Source organism: Pyxicephalus adspersus, chromosome 4 (genome assembly GCF_032062135.1).
Source record: "Pyxicephalus adspersus chromosome 4, UCB_Pads_2.0, whole genome shotgun sequence".
Taxonomy (NCBI): Eukaryota; Metazoa; Chordata; class Amphibia; order Anura; family Pyxicephalidae; genus Pyxicephalus; species Pyxicephalus adspersus.
Genome location: NC_092861.1, coordinates 99,514,984 through 99,537,327, shown reverse-complemented (window position 1 = coordinate 99,537,327; position 22,344 = coordinate 99,514,984). Strand labels below are relative to the sequence as shown.

The window sequence follows — 22,344 nt, the reverse complement described above, 5'->3', positions numbered from 1 at the left end:
AAAAAATCATTGAAATTAATTTTAAAATAATCCCCTTGTTTGACAATACAATTTTTCTGGAAGGAGGCATTATGCAAAATTAGACCACAGCCTGTTCATCTGTCAGATAAAATTTTCCTGTTTTGTTAGAAACTGCTCTCCTATATTAGGGAATCAGAAGCAAAGAGCCAAACAGCTGTGTGTGGCACCAATGGATAGTGAAACTAAGTCAATATACAATTTTAGGTACATATTTGAGAAAATTATTTTGTTCCTAGAGATAATATTAGTGTATTAAATGTATTTTAAGTATAAAACTGCAGCTGCTCAGACCAATTCATAACTAACACATGATGCAAACAGGACAGGAAGAATACATACATTTCCCATTTTTTAATTCAGTTAGACAGCACACTAAACCTAACTTACCCGTTTTAAAATTTAGGTTAAAAACAAGTGCTTCTTGACACTAGAAAAACAATATTGGTGGATCTTTTAAGCATTTAAAAAAGCACAACCATTATCAGTGTGGTGGATACTTCAATATGGGGTCTACCTATAAAAAAACTCTTCTTTTTTGGAAATCAAATTGTAACTTTTGTAACACCATTTATATAAAAGTGGGAGTAGGTTTTGTTCCCTGGTGCTTAGGCTTTTAAAAGTGGAGAATAGAGGTTCTTCCATACCTATCAAGTAGGGCCTGGAGGCAATAGTGGTACATGGTCAATTCAATTTCATTGCAGCCTCTACTTTTTTGTTTGAAAAAAAACAAAACACTGTTCTCCATTTGTTTTCCAAACCATTTATCATTTTGAAAGTGTACTACACTGGTCCCCTATACAGTAGCTGATCAATCAGCTGATTCCCCTTTTATAAATATAACGATCAGCACTGTAGTGAAGATACATAACTGTAATGGTAAATTGGAGATTAGCCCCCTTATATTAAATAAGGTAATATGTCAAAATTACCTGATATATTTGTGCTGGAAGACTGCTTACTGGTACATTTGCACTTTCTCCTGTGTGGGAAACAAAAACAGTTACAGGTACTTATAGACAACAACACTGAATTGCCTTTGGTTTAACCCCCTAACCGCTAAGCCCGTAATTTCTCGCACTAAATATTTTTGCTCTTTTGGTTAACCCCGTATTTTTTCGCCTACACTAAAATCCCTTCATGAAAACCTGTGACGCTTTTGGAACAGAAATCTAGAAATCAGTGTAACGCTCAGGTGGTTAAGTACAATAAAGCATAAACATGTATAGTAATATTTTGGCAAATTTATGTGATTGTGCTGAATCTAGCTCTGCAGTTTTTTCATAATCATTTACCTATGTTTATTAAAAGAGGCATTATCCTGTTTATAAGCATTTACTATTCACCATTTTAAGTAAGGCATTTTGTCTGTGTAAAGAACAGGTCAGTCAAAAAAAATCAACATTTGAACGTTTGAACATTTAAACGTATTTTTAAAAGCGCAAGCTCCTGGGCCAGTTTTCTTGTTATTGCTTTACAATACAAAATATGTGATTTATTGTCAACTTTAAGTCAGTTATGGCCTATTAAGTATGCTGGTTAATTTTTTTTACATACATTATAAGTATGTATTAAATGACAGTTCCAGTTCTTTTTAAACATACTAATTGGTTTATTCCATATTCATAGGAAAATTGTTTGTCATCTTTTAAATACCTCTCTGAGAAAAGAAGCTGATGATGGAGGTCTTCTGTCAGCTAGATGCAATTATTGCTTGTAAATACATCAGATAGCTATAGACATCTTTATTGTATCTTGTATGTGCATCTGGTTTGCCTTACATAAGAATGTTTTATTCATAGTAGCTGTTGGGCAATAATCTGTCCCATTTTCAGTGTAAGCAAGTATTTTGAGGCTTTCATTATGCTTTCAATAAACCCACATTAAGGGGAAACATTTTTCTTTTTTTGGTCTTGGATCCTAATGTGGCATTGCTTTCCTTATGATTCAGTTAATGAGGCTAATACAAATTTTTATGGCATAGAATTTGTTCTCGAAAAAAATAGATTATGAAGGAAAAAATATATATATACCCGCTAGAAAATCTGACAATTTTGCATGAAAACTCGAACATCCAAATCAGTTTGAATCTTTAATGCTTGATGTTTTTTTGTGTAAGTACCGTATTTTCCAGCGTATTGGACGACTGGGCATATAAGACGACCCCAATTAATTAATTGGCAGACCACTCTAACCATCCAGTTGGGGGTCGTCTTATACGCCCAGTATTGTACTGTTCCTTCTGCCTGTCAGATCTCGCTATTGTGCGAGAACTGAGAGGCAGAAGGAACAGTACAGTACTGGTAATTGGAGGAGGGATACAGGAGGAGGTAACAGCCTACACTGCCCCTCGCGATTTTGTAATCCTCATGATTGTTAGTTTCATCTGTTGCTGCAATGTTTTTGTGCCTGGTTGGTAATGCGGGTTGCTGTAGTTTAGCAATTCTTCAGCAATGTGTTGTCATTTTTTCCACAAGTATTGAGTACAACTGTCTGCATGGTTTCCACACAAAACTCCTACTTGACCCCCCGTTGCCTTTGTCCCATTGTCACTAATTGGTATTTGAATGTATTATGTACATATAGTCCTTTTCTGAATAAATTGTCAGGGTTTTATTTCTTTTTTTTTTTTAATAGTCTGACATTTTCACTCATGTTGATTTGCCCCCACACAACTCCTCTGATCATTAGTGGAAGTGTTATAGGTTTGTTGTCATTGTGCTGTACTGCCTGATCTTAGCCCTATTGTATACAAGCAAATTTCTACATTGCTGTCCAAACTGGTTGTCAATTAGTTGTCCAGCTGAGTTGCATACTCATTCTAACACACCTGATGGTAAAGGAAGGAGGTCCAGGTTGCCAAGCACAACATCAAACCACATTGATTGCCAAGCTCACAAGCAGGGTCTTGCACTCTTAGAAATGAACATATGTTGTGTTGTTGTCTAACTTAATGCTCCTAAATACTGGAGTGTATGCATTATTTAGGTGTTTACACAAAACAAATAGTACTAGTACATCAAACGTCCAAGGCCAAATCCACTTTGTGCCAAACATTTTCTTGCTTTTCCATCCCTTCAGGGTGTTTTTGCAGGTTTGAATGGCATTTTAGATCTTGGCCCACTATATATATTGACTTACTCACTTCAGCTTGGTAGTGGAAGCACATAAAGGTGGATTCCTTCTTTTAGCCAGAAGCAATATCATCCATGAATGTTGCTTGTAGCCAAGCCCATGATATCAGAAATCATAGGAACAAATAGGCAATCTTTTCAAGGTGAAGCAAGATGGTCCAAAAAGCCCTCTGTCTATTTCTTCTTATAATTTCTCTTTTCTATGTATATGTACACACATTTAAATGCATACATACATGCTTTGCTTTATGTGCACTCAAGTCTATACGTACATGAGTGCATACAAAGCAAAATAAGCAATATACACAAAAAAATACAAACTTACCTGAATGAGGACTGTGCAAAAGTGCGGTGCATTTTTCAACTGATAAAACAGTTCAGGTGCACATAGCAGGCGCACAACTATGAGCTACATGCTCCTGAAGTTTGGCGCACAACTATGTGCATCAAACAACTGAATAATAACAAGACAGTTGTGCTGTTTTTAGCTTAAAAACAATCACAATTGTCTTTTTAAACTGTGTGTCCTAGGAGATTGGAAAGGAGATCACATAATAAACCCCCAAAAAAACAAACAATATTTTACAAACAACTTTATTCAAAAGAAACATTTGGTAAAAGGTCACAATAAAATATAAAAACACATCAAAACAAAAAAAAAAAACACATCACATCACTAAATTTACACTAAATGACAAAAATGAAAAAGTACAAACAAAACACATGTAAACCCACACTTCCATATAAAGCCAAAATAGTTCAAAAGTTGCCCAACAAATATTGCATTCGAAAAATACTTACCAAACCAATATGCAATTTTGGCGTATCAAGGGTGGAAAACTGGATTACAAAATATTTAAGCAGGACAAACATTAAAAAGTGGTAATAAAGGCAGAATTTTGCAATCAAACAATATGGCCACTAACACAATAACATATTATTGCTCAAATTTAAGCGCACAGGTGATAGAAATTCACTTGCACAGTCTGTCAAAATTGGCTGTTTGTTTTTTTTTTTTTGCAATTGGAAATTTCATAATCATTGATTGATATGATCCTTTAGATTTGTACACCAGTAAACAGATATTCTGTTAATTAAAAAAATAAAATAAAGTTGGGGAGGATTTAATGTTAAAAGTATTTTCTATATGCATAGATATATATAAATTTACAAATATATTTATTATATATATATTATATATATAAATTACAAATATATATATATATATATATATATATATATATATACAGAGGCAAACAAGAATGTGTGTGTGCTTGTAACTTTTCTGGGAAAATCTAGTAGTCGGATGGCAAAGCCTAGGTTTAGACTGCAGAAAGTCGCAATATTTACCCCCAGGCGGCTCCTCCGATCAGGCATCGTAAGGGTATCAATGTATGCTAGTTATAAACAGATTTCCCCCCTAAACCAGGACCTAAAATTATTAAAAAAAAATGTGGGCCTTGTGTTTGCTGTCAGTTTTACATAAACTTAGTATTTTTTTAAATAACAAACATTATTTTTAAAGCACCAACAACCTACGCCAGATTGTGCATTAAATAAGGATTGCAAATGACAGACAGATAAAAACAATGACACAGGAGGAGGAGATGATCCTTTAGGATAAGGACCAAATGGAGATTATGCAATTAAGAAAAGCAGGGCGCAACACTACTAGTCTTCTCAGTTGAGTCTATTCAGCTTTGTCAAAGGCTATTCCAATGTTATTGGAACTGCAGAACTAGAAAAGGTCTTTCTCAAGTGAATTGGAGATTTATAGAACAGACACTGGAATTTATTAGATAGACATAGTATGATGTCCTAGGTCAGATCCACACAGACAGCTTGGTCAGGTTCCCTAACTGCCCAATCTTCAGCAAGAACCTAATATATTTGGGTCTCGTTTCCCCTTTGGGACAAATTACTCACAATTAGACACACTCAATGTCTCTCTGGATCTTCAGAAGCAGTTAAGTTATTACTTTTCTTTTAAACTGGCCAAGAGTGTCATTAAGTATTTAGGTATCTAAGTGTACTATGATCGACCCCTGAGTGTTTCAATTGAACTTCCACAACTGTCCAGGATGAGGTGAGATTAGCAACAGTGGGACTTTCACATGGTTTGGCTGTACAGATGTTAACTGACTTGCCGAGGGTCTTGCATCCTTTCCAGACTCTGCCAGTATAGATTCCCTGTTTATTTCAAATCCACTCCTATTTTAAGTTTTATATGAAGCAATGGAGCAAGTTCTGGTATAAATATTTTTTTTCTCCAAATCAAGATGGTTTCTAATGTAGGGTAGTCCCTGTTGTAGTGAAGCCCCTTTGTTTGCTGCCTTAGATGAAGGACCCATTCTTCTTTAAATTAAATTATGAGGGCATGGCCTGGCACATGGCATAATAGGATCCTGACTCTGTGAGCTCCTGCCTTTCTCCAGCTCCAGCCTGATATTGTCACGGTCCCTTCTGTGACTGAAGTTAGAGGATCTGTCAGACAAGCTGCATATGAGGTTATCTGACAGTTTCTTTGTTTTTACTTGTTTCTGTGTTGTTGTTTGTAATGACCACACCCCTTATATCAGCTGCAGCTGGTGGTCATTACTGCTCCTCTATTTAGTCTGGCTGGTGTGTCTGCCTATCCAGAATGCTTGCTTATATATCTGCTATTAAGATAAGTAGAATTACTTTTGGTGTTTTGTTGTTCTTTTGTTGTTTTCTAGGCCTCAGGGAGACACTGGTTCGTTCATAAGGGAAGGAACCAGTAGTCTCAAGCCAGTCATTACTCCTAGGGCTTTGCAGGGATACTAGGGGCTAGGTTCCTGTGTATGAGTATTCCTACCATCAGGGGATATTCATACTGTTAGGAGTTAGGGCTAGGTTAGGGTGTCTGCAAGGGGTGACCATTCCCTTTTCACTAGCCATTGGAGGCCTAGTCCTGAGTATAACCTTTCTGTTTCCCTCCCCTCCTTGTTATTCGTGACAGATATTCAGCGGTGATGAGCAGAAACAATCACCGGGATCCCAGTGCAGCATCCAGCGGGTCCTGATCATGGGAAATCAGGACTTTCTTCCAACCGGGCCATGCGCAGCCAAAGGAGAGGCAAGATGGCACCCGTGGTAGAACAGCCGACTGCCACAGCTCCCCCAGCTACCAAGGTGAGCCCTATATCAAGGTCTCCTTCACCAAACAGCCCTAGGGACCCCCTTTCTCAGCCTTCTCTGCCTCCTACCTTTCCTACTGTGTCTGCCACAATCTCCTAACAGCCCCAGATGGCTTGGGACATGGAAACTTTTCTCAGAGCCTTACCCACTAAAGAGGATCTAAAAAACATTCCAGAGTCCAGAGAAGGCAGAGCACCTATAAATCAGAAATGTTAGAACTAAAGTGAGACCTGGGGAGCAGGATGGAAGATATTGAGGGGACTACAGAGGAACTCCTGTGTCACTTAGTTTAGCACAAAAAACATGCACTCCACCCTCTTGTAACAAATCCTGTACCAAAATTATGATTTGGAGAATAGGAACAGGTGCAACAATATCAGGATTAGGGGGCTCCCCAAGTAAATCAATATGGAGGAATTATTCGGAGTGATGACAGCTATCTTTAGTGACCTCCTAAATAAACCTAAGGATCATTGAGCTCTAAAGGCCAGGATCCAAATAAACCACGCAATTTCATCTACAGGGTGCACTCCTACCACCTCATAGGGGACAATATGAAAATTGCCCACTTACCAAGATCTATTCTGTTCAATAGCCAACCAATCCAACTACTGCTGGACCTCTCTCGTCACACTCACCTTAAGCAGGGCACTCAAACCTATCCTAGATCTACAAAAACTTCAGATATTGTTGGAGGTTCCCCCTCCAGCTGATCGCTACCGGCAATGGGATAACTGCCTACTCCTGCAAACTTGAGGGCTTACTGGCTTTCCAGTGCAACCTGGGCCTGCCTGATGTATTCCTCCCTGATTGGCCTGTGCAGCTTCCGCTCCTTGATCCACCTCCTCCTTCACCCTGGATCCTGGACAAGAGTAAGAATCCTCACAAGTGACATCCCCCTACCCCTGAGAAAGCTACACATGATCACTGAAATGACATGTGGACTGCATCACCTTAGGACACTACATGGTCGAGTGCTGTCGACTGCTCCAGTTGATGAGTATATCCCACTTTATTCCTCTAACCACCTTGGTTGACATTTCTGTCATTGCTAATATTACTCTAACGGTAAAAAAAACTAATGTTGTTTATTCTTTTTAAAAGTATTGTTGCCACCCTATTACTTATGCCTCAGATCAGTTAATATGATGTTTGTTACTCAGTTTTGGGACGCCGGGAGTAAATGGACAGCCCCACCACCTTAACAGCCATGTTACCCCACTTATTATTATATTAATGTGGACTATTGTGTTACACACTGTAGACATGCACCAGATTGTTGTCCTTTCCCCCCTTTTTACCCCCCAGTTTTCTCTTCTAATCCCCTAACCCCAGTCCCACTACTAGGGGCACCGACCATGCAACTTACTTATGCCTAATGATGGTGGATTAAAGTATAACCCTTTACTTCCTGATAGTACAGGGATTTAATGTTCCTGAAAACCACAGCCAGGTTCTTTACCATTTTCACAAAACCAAGACCAGAATACTTTTCCTGTATGAAATGTACTTTCAAAGTGACTCCATACCTTTCTGTAAGAGTCGGTACTACCAAAAGGGTATGCATAGCACCAACCCATCTGCTAAATCTAAAGGTGTGTCAATAGTTTTTCACAAGTTATTTGACCTGGAGGTATTACAGTACCCCACTGCCCCACAGGGCTACTAAAAATTTCTGACCATAAAGATGGCCAACCAGATTTATACACTGGTTAACCTTTATGCTCCCAACCTTGACAGTGCAGATTTTTTAAAACACTGGTCAGTGCTCAGGACCATTTTTGTTACCACAACTTGATCATTGGAGGTGATTTTAATCTGCCTTGGGAAGCCTTGAAATGTGTGTTACATGGGATACCTATTAAACATAGTGCTAGTTTGAAAAAGGCTAGAACCTCCCAGATTAAGCATCTTCTAGCTAAAGTAGCGGAATTAGAATTTATACATACGCGTGTTCTGTCTCCATGTACTCCATGTCACTCTCGTAGAACTACCCAATGCCAGATGTGAACTGCTGCATATTTAGACTCCCAAATGATCTTAACACTGAACAGAGCCAAATAGCACTATTATGAGTTTGCCAACAAATTCAGTAGACACTTTGCGCTAACAACACATCCTAGACCCCCAAAATTCTCTATCCCATCCATTAACTCTAAGGGGCTACAGGTGCACGGCAACAGACACATCGCTAAAGGGTTTGAAACATTCTATGCCAAACTGTATAATCTCCCCCAAACTCCTCCCACTAACAGCACGGAGACCCATTAGGAGCATATGTCTCTCTACATCCAAGAAATGGCCCCGCCGACTTTAAACCATGCCACATCCAAGGTCTTAGGGCCACCTAAGGAATTACTTAGCACCATCAAACTGTTAACATCTGGCGAATGTCCTGGCCCAGATGGCTTTACACCCCATTTCTATAAGGCATTCACACCCTATTTACTGTCATCACTGATGGATATTTTCAACGTGGTTGATGCTGATCACCCACTCCCCCTGAACATGCTATTGGGTAACATCTCTGTTATCCCAAAACCAGGAAAATATACTGCATACTGTGGTAACTACCAACCTATATATCTAATGTGGATATCAAACTTTATGCCAAAATCTTGGCCAACTGAGTGGCCCCTCTCCTCCCATCCCCAATACATAAAGAACAAGTTGGTTTTATTCCAGGCCGTGAGGCCGCGAATAACACCACAAGGACCATCCACCCAATTTCCTACGCCTACAAACATAAGGTACCTGGCTGTGTAGTGTCCATAGATGCCGCAAAGGCCTTGATAGAGTTAACTGGAACTTTCTGGACCTAACTTTACAACAAATCAGGCTGGGACCAGAGTTCGGAAGCAAAATCATGGGGTTGTATAAAGCCCCGGCAGCAAAGGTTATGGTAAATGGAACTGAGGTCTTCTCCATCTCCAATGGCACTAGGCAGGGCTGTCCCTTCTCCCCACTCCTTTTTGCCATAATCATGGAACCTCTGGAAATTGCAATAAGATCCAATCCTTCCATACAAGGAATACGGACCCCCACCTTTCACCATAATATATACCTATATATACCTATATGTGACCCAGCCATTTAACTCTCTACCCCCGATCCTACTGGAGATGCAGAAATGTGGTCTTTATAATAATTTTAAAGTAAATATCTCCTAAATAGAAGCCCTCATTATTAGTCTACCTGGATCACCTAGATGGCACAGCGGTTGCATAACATTCCCTTTCAATGGCCTTCTTCCCACATCACCTATCTAGGGGTTGCTATTCCCTCTGACCTTAAGATCTTGAATAGTGGAGTACTCTTACCATATCCTGGTTTAGTAGAATGCATGTTTTAAAAATGGATTTCCTCACAAACTGTCTTCCAGACAGTCCTTATCTCCCCACCTAAGTCCTTCTTCCATACCCTCCGCTTCCTGTCTCTAAAGTTTCAATGGGGCAGCCACTGGCCAAGAATTAAACATATTCTGCTGTGCAGACACAAGCAGATTGGGGGGCATGGGCTTGCCAAATTTTGAATTGTACCACATAGCGGCAGTTCTCTCCCGTGTGACTGAGTGGCATTCTATGCCCCGACTTAAGCCCTCTACTTTAGTGGAAAATTATTTCCCTTAGATCTCAGAGCCTGGCTCTCAGCAGATATATCCCTTGCTACGGCTGCCCTGAAAGACTGGCGCACGGCTTATGACTGTTTCTTGCTATCCACCACTCCCTCCCCTTTTTGACAATGCTTTGTTTCCCATAGGGGTTTGATGTTAATCGGCCATTATGACAAATCCATGCCTAAATATGTTACAGCTTAGCACAGAGATCTTGGTTATGAGATTGCGGAATCGGATTGGCTAACCACCTTTGAAATGATGCACAAAGCATCAGTTTGTGGATACATGCAGGAAAAGAACTACAAAATTTTATCTTGCTAGTACAGGGATCCTGTCACCTCTGGTCGCCTCTGCAACCTCTAGTATTTGCTGGAGATGTGGTGCAAAAGAAGGGACTTATTTGCATATTTGGGGGGCCTGCCTGATTTTGCAACCATACTGGCAGGTTATTTTCTCGGTGTGCTCAGGCTTATATGCCACAACCTACAACCCAACCACAGAGATGGGGTTGCTATCCCTAATCCCAGGCCCCCCGATCTCCCACACGAAAACCTTGCACTATCGCCTGTTGGCACCTGACCGCCAACTCATCCCTCTCTTTTGGAAACAATCAATGCCCACCACTCTTGCCCTGTGGGTCACAAGGGTCAATGACATAATTAGAATGGAGGAAATAAAGGCTTTTGATAATGATGACTCTGGAAAATTTACGGGTCGCTGGTCTTGCTGGGAAAATTTTAGCACCTCTGCTCCTTTAAAAAATTGAATTGGTCACTCCCCTCATTTGACTCAGACCGCCACAACTAATTCATCCTTGCATGGCTTTGCCACCCATATCCCCCCCCCTCCACCCAGACCCCTAGCAATACTGAATTTTAGTGCAATGCCAGTTTTAGGATTACCCCTGACCCTTCCATGTGCATGTTACTTTATAAATATGGATATTTTCATTTTTTTTGTTTTTTTTAATAAATTTTTATTGAAATTTTTCAGAATATACAAGAACCAAAAAAAAAAAAAAAGAAATCAATGCCAATATTATTCATAATAATTGAAAAAACATAAATATTAAAACAAATAACATAAACTAAATCTAATCAAAAGAAAAGAAATGTACTCGAAGCTTACTATGCAAATAGGAAAGAGCAATCATTTATCATAATTTAAAGAGCCTACGGTCTATATCAGGAGTGGCATGATGATCTAACCAAGGCGTCCACACTTTATAAAATTTATGCATTGAGTCGTTAGCCACAGCCGACATTTTTTCTAGAACCATGGTATCCGACAACCTAGACATTACTGCCTAAAAACTCAGAGAGGGTTTCCGCCAAGCTGCCGCTATCACCTGACGTGTAGCTAGAAAAAAAAAGGAAATGAGTTTGCACTGACTTTTAGAAAAAGTAGAGTCTATTTTATGGAGCAGTGCAGTCCAAGGGTCCCTCCTAATAGCCACATGTAGAACTGATCGTATATAGTTGAAAACCCGTATCCAGAGTTTTTTGACCACCGGGCAATCCCACCATATATGGCGGAAAGTACCGGGGGCATTACAACCTCTGAAACAAGATGGATCACTCCCAGTAACAAATTTAGCAATTCTAACCGGTGTTAAATACCACCTAAACAACACTTTATATGCATTTTCCTGCATTATTACATTTGGAGAGCAGCTAGCAATAGCCTGCCATATCTCCTGCCACCCTTCCATGTCCATTTCAGTGCCCATATCTGCTTCCCATCTAGCTACATAAGAAAGAGGGCGGGTGTCCGTACCTAACAGTAAATCATAGATCATGGACACCAGACCAGCAGAACTAGAACCTCGATGACAGCAAGATTCAAAACTCGTAAGCTTAAGCGGAGAGTCTGTAGCATATTTAAGAAGACCAGTCTAATAATGTCATAATGTCTAACCTGTATATATCGAAAGATTTCACCTGAGGGCATCAGTGTTCCTGCAAATACGCAAAAGAATTGATCCCAGAAAACGAGAACAGGTCATACGCGTATCGAACAGGCCTCAAAGCCCACCAACAGAAAGCTGCCGGATTCTCGCTTGCTGGTTGAAAGGAAGGGCAATGTATAATGCCAGTTAAGGGTGCATGCACAGACATCAAGCCTGCCGGACCCTTCACCCTGTCCCAGATGCCCAATGCATAAGTTAGTGAAGGATCTGCCACCAGAGGACGCTTCGAGGGGGACAACCAGAGAAGATTATAAATTTGTACCTTAGGTAGCTCTTCAGCATATACATGAGCCCAGATCGGGAGATCTTGAACACGATGAAGTGCCACCAATAGGGCTAGTTTGGCCGCCTGCATATACTTACAGAAATTAGGAACCGAAAGTCCCCCTTGCAACCTATGGTGATAGAACACTCTATCCGGCACCTGTGGTCTCCCAGGGTCCCAGATAAATCGCAACACCTTCCTCTGTTCATCTCTAAGTACATGCATGGGAACTGGTATTGGGAGTGTTCGAAATAGATACAATAGTTTCGGGAGGTATGTCATTTTATTTGCATGTATCCTACCTATCCAGGACAATGGGAGATTTTGCCATTTGGAACGCAGAGCAGAGAGCTCGCGGAACAATGGTGGATAATTAGCCTGATATATTGATGACAAACGAGAAGTAATCTTTATACCCAAATATGGGATAACTCTCAACCACTGATAGGCAAACCCTGTTGTATACTGCTATCCCAGCTATATCCTGGTTTATACGAATAGCAGCTGCTAGTGGTTCAAGGGCCAATATAAACAATATAGGAGAGAGGGGGCAGCCCTGTCTGGTACCCCGCAATATCGGGAACGGAGTCAAAACATAACCCATATATTTTACAGTAGTAGAAGGAGAAGCATACAAAGCCTCTATCCAGTGCAAAAATTGAGTGCCAAAACCCCATGTCTTGAGGGCATAGAACAAATATTGCCATGATATAGAATCAAAGGCCTTCCGTATATCCAACGATAGCATCATACATTCTATTGATTTAGACTGTGATAGGTACAAAAGCTGAAGGACTCTACAAACATTATCTCCAGCTTGGCGTCGAGGAACAAAACCCACTTGGTCTCCATGTATAAGTCTGCCTAGAAATTTATTCAGCCTCATAGCCAAAATTTTTTGCCAGGATTTTCACATCTATATTCAAAAGTGAAATAGGTCGGTAGTTAGCCCAAGATGTGTGGTCGGACGACAGCTTTGGTACCATAGCAATAGATGCTTTCAAGGATTCTGGGAGGAAGACTCATCCCAGCTTCAAATCATTAAACAAAATCTGCAGATGGGGCGTTAAAACCACCATTTTTTTGTAAAACAATGGGGAGAAGCCATCCGGACCAGGGCGTTTACCAGCCTTTAAGGACTTAATAGCTATTGCGATTTTCAGGAGCCGTGATGTCACTCTGTAACCCCTCTAAATCTGTGCTGTTGATATTGGGTAAGTCAATATTTGCAAAAAAACGATCAGCTCTACATGGGTCCAACACAGGAGGTGTCGAATAAAGATCCAACAATCTAGCTTGAAACTCTTGGACTATATCCAAGGGATTGCTAGTTGAGTGTTTAGTGGCTGTACGAAGGGTAATCGGAGTATACTGCGGCATCAATGTACGTAACCTCTTAGCTAGCAAAGTACCTGGTTTTTTGCCACAATGGTAAAACTTATATCTAGTCCGCTGTAGTTGGTGTGCTGCATGGTTGGATAAACAAAGATTTAATTCAGCGTGAGTTTTACGTAAAGCTATTGAAGTACCTATCGAGGGGTTCAATTTATGCAGTTGAACTTGTCTCGAATAAGTGGACTCTAACCGAATCTGGGCTTGGGTGCGTTCCCGTTGTTTGGCCGCGGCTAGTTGAATAAGATGGCCACGTATTACAGCTTTATAAGCCTCCCACAATATTGTGGGAGTAGATACTGAACCAGTATTTAATTCAAAAAATTCTTTGGTGAGATCAGTCAATTTCTGCAACGTCTCTGGGCAAGTTAGTAAAGAATCATTAATTGACCACTGTCCAGCGCAGGACCTAGTCACCAACGATGAACAAGTTATCACCACTGGATCATGATCTGACCACGGCACAGCCGGTATACTGGCTTTTAGTATAACAGGTAACAAGGCTCTGGGAACCCATATGTGGTCAATTCTTGAATAGGAATCATGTGAAGCTGAATAAAATGTATAATCACGGGACATAGGGTGAAGTTCGCGCCATATATCAAGCAAACCCAGATTCCGAAAGCAGTCCTGTATGTCTTTACTGTCGGATAAGGAGGTAGTAGAAGATTTAGTACATTTGTCTAGCTTACTGTTAAACATGATATTAGAATCACCACAGCAAATCAGAGTACCCTTCATACACAACCGAGTCTCCTCCAGCATCCCACGAAAAAAGGAAGCCGGAGGAGAGTTTGGAGCATAATATGCCCAAAAAGTGACCTCTGTATTCTATAAGGTGCCACACAGAATCAGATAACAGCCATCTGGATCTGCTACTTGGTGTGTGCACTTAAATGGCATATGCTGATGAAAAGCTATAAGCACCCATCTATGTTTCGTTGTAGCTGAAGCGTGATAAACCTGAGGATAACGAGTATGCATAAACTTAGGAGTTGAAGTCACAGAGAAATGTGTCTCTTGCATACATGCTACATCTATGCCTGAGGAATGGCAATAATTAAACAGCGAGGCAAAACTCCATAGTCTTCGACAGGGTCTTAGGATAGTCAAAGAGTATGCTGCAGAGTTTTGCAGCTGGGCCGTCAGTTCATTGCAATGTCAAGTGCAATGAAGATTTAGTACACTTTGTTCCAGAGCCCACCACCTCTTCCTCCTGCTGTTACTGTTGCCGCCTGCCCAGTACCCAGTACCCAGCTGTAGATGCTAGTTAACAAGGCTGTCCATGCTGCATTTTAGAAAGTTACAGCTAGCAGATAGGGAAAGTCAGTGCCCTACAAAGCAATGTCTCCACTGTCTACAGCTTGTACACTGTCCATATAGGTGATGTCCTCAACTTCTAATGCCCTCCTTGCTCCGTCCCAGGGCCCACCTAGACTCCAGCTCAACAGGGTCTTCTTTCCCCGCTTATTCCGCAAATTCCAATCCCCTTCATGTGGTTTCACTACATAGTAGCAGGTAGGGACAGATTGGAATCTCGCTCATCCATTCATGTCTCCAATAGCTACAGCTTCTACACTGTCCATATAGGTGATGGCCTTAACTTCTAATGCCCTCTTTGCTCCGTCTCAGGGTCCACCTCCTCCTCCTCCCAGTACCCAGCTCTAGATGCCAGACTAGACTCCAGCTCAACAGGGTCTTCTTTCCCCGCTGATTCCGCCAAGCCCAATCCCTTTCATATGGTTTCGCTACATAGTAGGAAGGGACAGATTGGAATCTCACTCATCCATTTATGTCTCCAATAGCTACAGATTCTACACTGTCCATATAGGTGATGGCCTCAACCACTAATGCCATCTTTGCTCCGTCTCAGGGCCCACCGCCTCCTCCTCCCAGTACCCAGCTCTCGATGCCAAACTAGACTCCAGCTCAACAGGGTCTTCTTTCCCCGCTGATTCCTCCAAGCCCAATCCCTTTCATGTGGTTTCGCTACATAGTAGTGAGGGACAGATTGGAATCTCGCTCATCCATTCATGTCTCCAATAGCTACAGCTTCTACACTGTCCATATAGGCGATTGCCTCAACCACTAATGTCGTCCTTGCTCCGTCTCAGGGCCCACCGCCTCCTCCTCCCAGTACCCAGCTCTAGATGCCAGACTAGACTCCAGCTCAACAGGGTCTTCTTTCCCCGCTGATTCCTCCAAGCCTAATCCCTTTCATGTGGTTTCGCTACATATTAGGTAGGGACAGATTGGAATCTCGCTCATCCATTTATGTCTCTAATAGCTGCAGCTTCTACACTGTCCATATTGGTGATGGCCTTAAATTCTAATGCCCTCCTTGCTCTGTCTCAGGGCCCACCACCTCCTCCTCCCAGTACTCAGCTCTAGATGCCAGACTAGACTCCAGCTCAACGGGGTCTTCTTTCCCCGCTGATTCCGCCAAGCCCAATCCCTTTCATGTGGTTTCGCTACATAGTAGGTAGGGACAGATTGGAATCTCGCTCATCCATTCATGTCTCTCCAGGATCAGTGGAGCAGAGCTGTCAGCGTAGTAAAGCTCCGCTGATTGCTCTGCTCCCTGAGGAAAGGGAAACCCTGATGACAGCAAAGGCATCATCAGGATTTCCCTTTCCTCAGCAACTCAGGGAGCAGAGCAATCAGCAGAGCTTTTCTATGCTGACAGCTCTGCTCCACTGATCCTGGAGGCAATACGAGGGCAATTGAGGTTGAATGGAGATACTATCTCCATTCATACCTCTACTGCTCTGTGATTGGCTGAGGAAAGGGAAACCCTGATGATGCTTGAGCTGTCATCAGGGTTTCCTATTTCTCAGCCAATCACAGAGCAGTAGAGGTATGAATGGAGAATAAATCTACATTCAACCTCTATTGCCCTTGTATTGCCTGCGGTTACAGCTAATTGAAGGCACCTGCTTTCAATTAGCTGTGACCGCACAGTTCCCACGGTCCAGGAATCCCACAATGACATTATGATTCATAATGTCATTGTCAGATAACCTGTAAAAAATAAAAAAGAACAAGTTTAAAAAAATACACATACAAAATTAATAATTTAAGAAAAAAAAATTTTTTTTTTCTCCTCCCAAATTTTTGCTGTCGAATCCCGTGATTTTCGGGTCGGGTCTACCCGAATTCGAACAGCCATATTCGGTTCGAACATCAACACTAGTCAGCAGGTTCCACCATCTGCGGCAATTCCACCTTTGACCAGCTCAGACGAGGAACCCCTCAGTCCAGCACCCAGTGTCTGTATAGAGTCCTGAAAATGGGAGAGTTTAAAATTTGTTCCCTGAATGTCAGGGATCTGAAAAGCTCTGTTCAGAGGGCAACAATATTTAGCTATTTAAGTAGCATTAACAGTGCATTTTTTGTCTTCAGAAGTGCAAAATAGACCACCACCCAAATTATGAACACTTCAGACAATCCTGGAGTCATGGCCCTTCAGTATGGTCAGGGGACAATGGAAATTCAGCTACAGGTATTGGTATCCTTACAAAGGGGAACAAAGTCACCTTTTCTTCATTTATTGAGATAGTACCTGGGAGAGCTATGATGGCCACTGTGAAATTTAGGGGGAAGGAACTCATGGTGTTTAATATCTACTGCTCCCGGAAATGAGCAAGCTGAATTGCCTAATACCATACAGTTCTTCTTTCAAGGTTCCTCCCCTGCAATTGTTTGTGGTGATTTTAACTGTGTATTACCAGATGAAAAAGGGCTGTAGAACAAGGAGGCAAGATAAAACATCTGAACAGCTGAAAAACATGATGGCTGATCTTGAGTTGCAGGAAGTCTGGAAAAAGTTACATCCAAATTATACTGGTTATACATGGTCCAGCAATATAAGTAAGTCTTGCATTGACTTTTGTTTTTGCCATCGCTCTATCACTCCATGGAAAAATCCCTCTCCAAAACATTTTCTCAGATCATAAGTTATTGTACATCCACCTAAAATTATCAGTTACATCCAAGGGACCAGGGATCTGGAGGCTAAATACCACATTTCTAGAGGATCCTGGGATCAAAACACAATACACATTAGCATACAAGTCATGGCGGAGAGACATATGCAAATTTCCCAACCTCATAAGCTGGTGGGATAACATCAAAAATAAAAATAAGGTCCTTCTTTGTCCAGAAAGGAATACAGGAAGCAAGGAGGAAAGTAAAATGAAAAAAATGAAAAATGATTTGTGTCGGATTTTGTCATCTAACAGGCCTCCAGACTCCTGGCTATGGGGCGTCATCACTCTGATCCCTAAAAAAGGTGACCTATCAGACCTGGAGAACTGGCGTCCCATCACCTTGCTCAACACGGATTACAAAAAGCTATTCCAAGATTCTGGTAAATAGAGTCTAAGAAGTTGTTGATAAAGTTATCCAGGGTGATCAGGTATGTGGGATCCCTGGTAGAACTGTACATGATTGTCTAAATTTACTGAGAGATGTGCTATGGTACGCAAAGTAGAGACTTAGACTTCCAAAAAGCTTTTTATAAAGTTTCACATATCTATCTGTGGAAAGTGTTAAAAAAATGGGGTTTCTTGTTACTCTAACCAAATCAAATGTCTTTACAGTGGTGTTTCTAGCAGTCTTAGTCAGTGGCTTCCCTATCGGATGATGTTCAACTCAAGTCCAGAGTTAAACAAGGATGCCCTCTCTCTTCTCTTCTATTTATCTGTGCCCTGGAACCACTTGTCATCATTAAGAAAGGTTAATCCGGAGAGTCCCTATACTTGGGGGTGGTGGTCAGTCTGCCAAAATTTGTGCATACATGGACGATGTTAGTGTACTCTGTACCACAGAGGCTGCTCTCAACAGGGCAGTTCTAAACACTGAATTTTTTTGTACAGGCTCAGGATTCAAGCTACATATCAAGTGTAATTGTCTTTATCTTGGCCAATGGCAGCTTCAACATTTAAAAATTGCAACATCATGTCAAGCTATCAAAGTTTTGGGAGTGTTTTTTGGCCATCAAAACAACCAACAACAAAGCCGGAGCATTGTCCAAGGTAAAATAAGCCAAAAAAATGTAATTCTGGGTAAAGTGTTGGTTGTAAAATCAATAATTCTGCCTCAGTTACAACACCTAAGCCTTGTCTATCCACCATCACTCCCCACAATTAAAAAAATGACTAGAAATATCTTCAAATGTTTCTGGAGCTCAACTGGTGAAAAAATTAAAAGGTTAATTGTACACAAAAGCAAGGCAAATGGCCTCCCAGATATTAAGATCTTTCTGTGGTCCAGCTTTTTTCTCCCTCTGCTTCATTTGCCTTCAAACAAAATCTAACAAATGGTCATATTTTCTCAAGTATGCAGTTGGTCATGTGTTTTGGAGGAGAGAATTGTATCAACAACCCCAAACAGTTCCAACAGTCATCTTTTCTCCAAAACCGTACACAATTTTGAAAAAACAAAATTAGGAAATTCATCAAAACAGAGAAGGAAATTGCGCCTATACCCCCTTTTACTACAGAAAGGTCAGCACAAATCTGGAAAAACGTGGATGAAAAATTTCTATCAAACAAATTAAGATATTGCTTGGCAGGGTCTCCATGAGTGCCTGACCCTCTGCATGCCTTTCAACATAGGAGGGGTTTTGTGCCCGATCTGGATGTATGGTTGAGGAATCAACCTTACATCTCTTCTGTAATTGCCCATATGTAAGGGCTGTGTGGTGATCAGCCGGGCCTTTGCTGAAATTTTTAACAGGCCTTCAAACACTTGACCAACAGGTTTTCATGTACAGTCCTCCTCTTTCCTTCTCAGTAGAGAAGAAAAAGCTACTTTGGGTTTCTATAAATTGCCTGAAATTTGCTTTATGGAAAACAAAAACAATTTCTTGTACAAAGATGATTTCATAAATGAAAGGCAGTGTAATAAGTATGCCTTGAGCAAAATATTTGATATCTTTTTAAACTACCACAATTAATTTTAAATGAAACAACTCAGATGCAGTTGAACTGCAGACTTTCAGCTTTCATTCAGTGGCTTGAACAAAAAGATTGCATAAATATGTGAGGAAACAGAGCCCTTTTTTTAACACACTCGCTTCATTTCAGGGGCTCAAAAGTAATTGGACAACTTTATAAGCTTAAAATAAAATGTTCATTTACAATATTTGGTTGAAAACCCTTGCTGGCAATGACAGCCTGTAGTCTTGAACTCATGGACATCACCAGATGCTGGGTTTCCTCCTTTTTAATGCTCAGCCAGGCCTTTACTGCAGCCGCTTTCAGTTGCTGTTTGTGAGCCTTTCTGTCAGAAGTTTGGTCTTCAACAAGTGAAATGCATGCTCAATTGGGTTCAGATCAGGTGACTGACTTGGCTATTCAAGAATATTCTACTTCGTTGCTTTGATAAACTCCTGGGCTGCTTTGGCTGTATGTTTTGGGTCATTGTCCATCTGTATTATGAAACGCCTTCCAATCAAATTGACTGCATTTAGCTGGATTTGAGCAGACAGTATGTCCCTGAACACCTCAGAGTTCATTCGGCTGCTTCTGTCCAGAGAGGCCTGGAGCGGGAGAACGTAGTGAAAGGATAGTGGAAGGCCTCCATGACTGGGAAGGGGTAGGGAGCAGGCAGTGCTAGGGTTAACTATTTTGCAGCGAGGGGAGGGGGGTTATGTAGTTGAGGGAGGGGGAAGAGGAGTGAAAAGTGGGGGGGAAACGGAGGGGAGGATCATTTCATGGTAGGACAGGGAGAGTGGAGAAAGTTTTGTACAACCTGCACGACAGTGGAGAAGTTGGAGCACATGGCGGACATAGATGCACTACTGGCGCAGCTGCGGGCTGCAGCATCAGATTGTGGGCCGTGATGGCTGCAGGAGCGAGTAAATTCTGCTCTGCAGGGGGTTGCTACCAACGCTGGGGGGCTGGACGCAATGCGGCCTCGGCGGTCTAGGCTGCCGGTGCACCTGAGCCCTGAACCCCCTAGGGCTCATTGCCACCTTAGGAGCCCCTGTAGGGACCCTCTAGGGTCTCCAGCTCAGCAGGGTGCTGAAAAGCAGCCTACCCCTTCCCACCCAGTGAAGTCTGTGGTCTCTGTGCCTTCAGGGTGGGTTACTTAGCCTGCAAGGCCAGGGGGGGACGCGGCCAGGCCATGCTGCTGGAGGAAAGTGATGGGACCCTGCTGGCATAGGCCAGGCAGGTGAGCGCGAGGAAGTTGGGGAGGTGCCAGGGTGATGAGGGGTAGGGGGGGGAAGCTCAGGAGGTGTTGGCTGCATTGCGGGCTGTGTTACTAGGGGTGGGGCAGGGGGGGTGGTGGCAAGTGGGGGCGGGAGCCCCCCCTTGATGGGAGCTGAGGTAGGGGTTAGGGGGGCCGATAGGAATGAGGTGGGAGAGGGGGCAATGGCGGGAGCAACGCCTCATAGCAGTCTGGCGTGGCGCCTCATAGCAGTCTAGGTGATGTGGCAAAAGGAGAGGTTTATGTGTGCTTTGAAGGGCCGTTTGGGGCACACTTACGGCAGGAGACGAGGGATCAAATATGGAAAGGTGAGTTTGTGGACGTTTTTACCTTGCTGCTGTTGGAGAGGTTTAACTTGGACAGGTCGCTCGGCAATGGGGGAAAAAAGAGGAGGAGACATGGTGACACAGGTTGATACCAAGCATGTTTGCAAACTAGTTGCAGACGTTCGCGATATTTGCCAGTGTACTGGGGGGCCTTTCATCCTTCTATCCGTTGGGATCATAAAGACATTGGGCTTTGGATGAAACTGATGACCCCGGTTAGGATTGGGGGTGTGCAGCCCTTTTTTTTGGGGGGGGCGGTGGTCCATCACCCTTCAGGCCCTCGGTTTTCTGGAAGAAGGGTCCGTGTTGGGCCTTTAATGAGGGGGGCTGCATGTTTGGCAGTGCCTGTCGGTTCAAACATGAGTGCGCAAAATGTGGAGGGATGCATGGAGCGGCCCGTTGCTTCAGATTGGGCAGGGGAAAAGGTCCAGATGTCGTTGGAAAAAGGGAGGACGCCGATGAAGGTAGGCCCCATGCGGCCGTTCCTAAGTAGGTATCCGTACAGGGCTGCGGCGAAGCTCCTGGAGGAAGGTTTTTCAGTGGGCTTTCAGATTCCTTGTTACCTGCGGGAGCCACCGCCATTGGCAAGGAATGTAAAATCGGCTAGGATACACCCAGGGGTGGTGAGGGAGGAGTTGAAGAGGGAAGTAGGGCTTGGTAGAATGGGGGGCCCATTTGTTGATCCGTGGAGGTGTGGCCAGAGTCATGGAAGGAGGCGGGATTGGTGTCCAGTTTGGCGGCATTGGAATTGTTTCCCATTGTGGTGGCTCTGGAACTGTGGGGTAAGGTTCTGGTGAATAAGCGGATAATGCTGTAATAATTTGGGGGTAGTGCAGGTGGTGAACGCTTACTCGCCGCCAGTGATTCGTTTGTTAAGACAGCTGGTTTTTTGCTGTTTGCGATAGAATATTGTTGTGTGTGCGGTTCATATTCCTGAAACTGTTAACACCATTGCCGATTTTTTTTTTTTGTCTCGGTTGCAGTGGGATCGGTTTCTGCAGTTGGTTCCAGAGGCAGAGAGTCAAGGTGTCCCATGCCTGCAAGATCTTTGGAGGATTCCATTGGAGTAATGGCGGGTATGATTCAGCGTTCTGTGAGCCAGGCGACATGGCAGGCCTATTCAGTGGATTGGGGGGAGTGGTGGAGTTTTTGTAAGCATTGCGGGGGGGCTAGGACATTGGGTGTTGGGAATCTTACAGGTTCCGTTTGTTTGTGAGGCCGCATTTGGTCTAGGGAGTAGTGAGGGGGGG

The 22,344-nt window shown here is 42.5% G+C and overlaps 1 protein-coding gene across 1 annotated transcript in view; it reads right to left on the bottom strand.

Annotated features, from left to right (window-relative positions):
• The window catches only part of ARHGEF33 (Rho guanine nucleotide exchange factor 33), a 311,282-nt gene that overhangs the window by 230,860 nt on the left and 58,078 nt on the right, over positions 1–22,344 (bottom strand). The window contains exon 2 of the mRNA XM_072410237.1: positions 951–1,000. Within this exon, the coding sequence (XP_072266338.1) occupies positions 951–1,000 (50 nt within the window). The remainder of the gene's footprint in view (positions 1–950; positions 1,001–22,344) is intronic.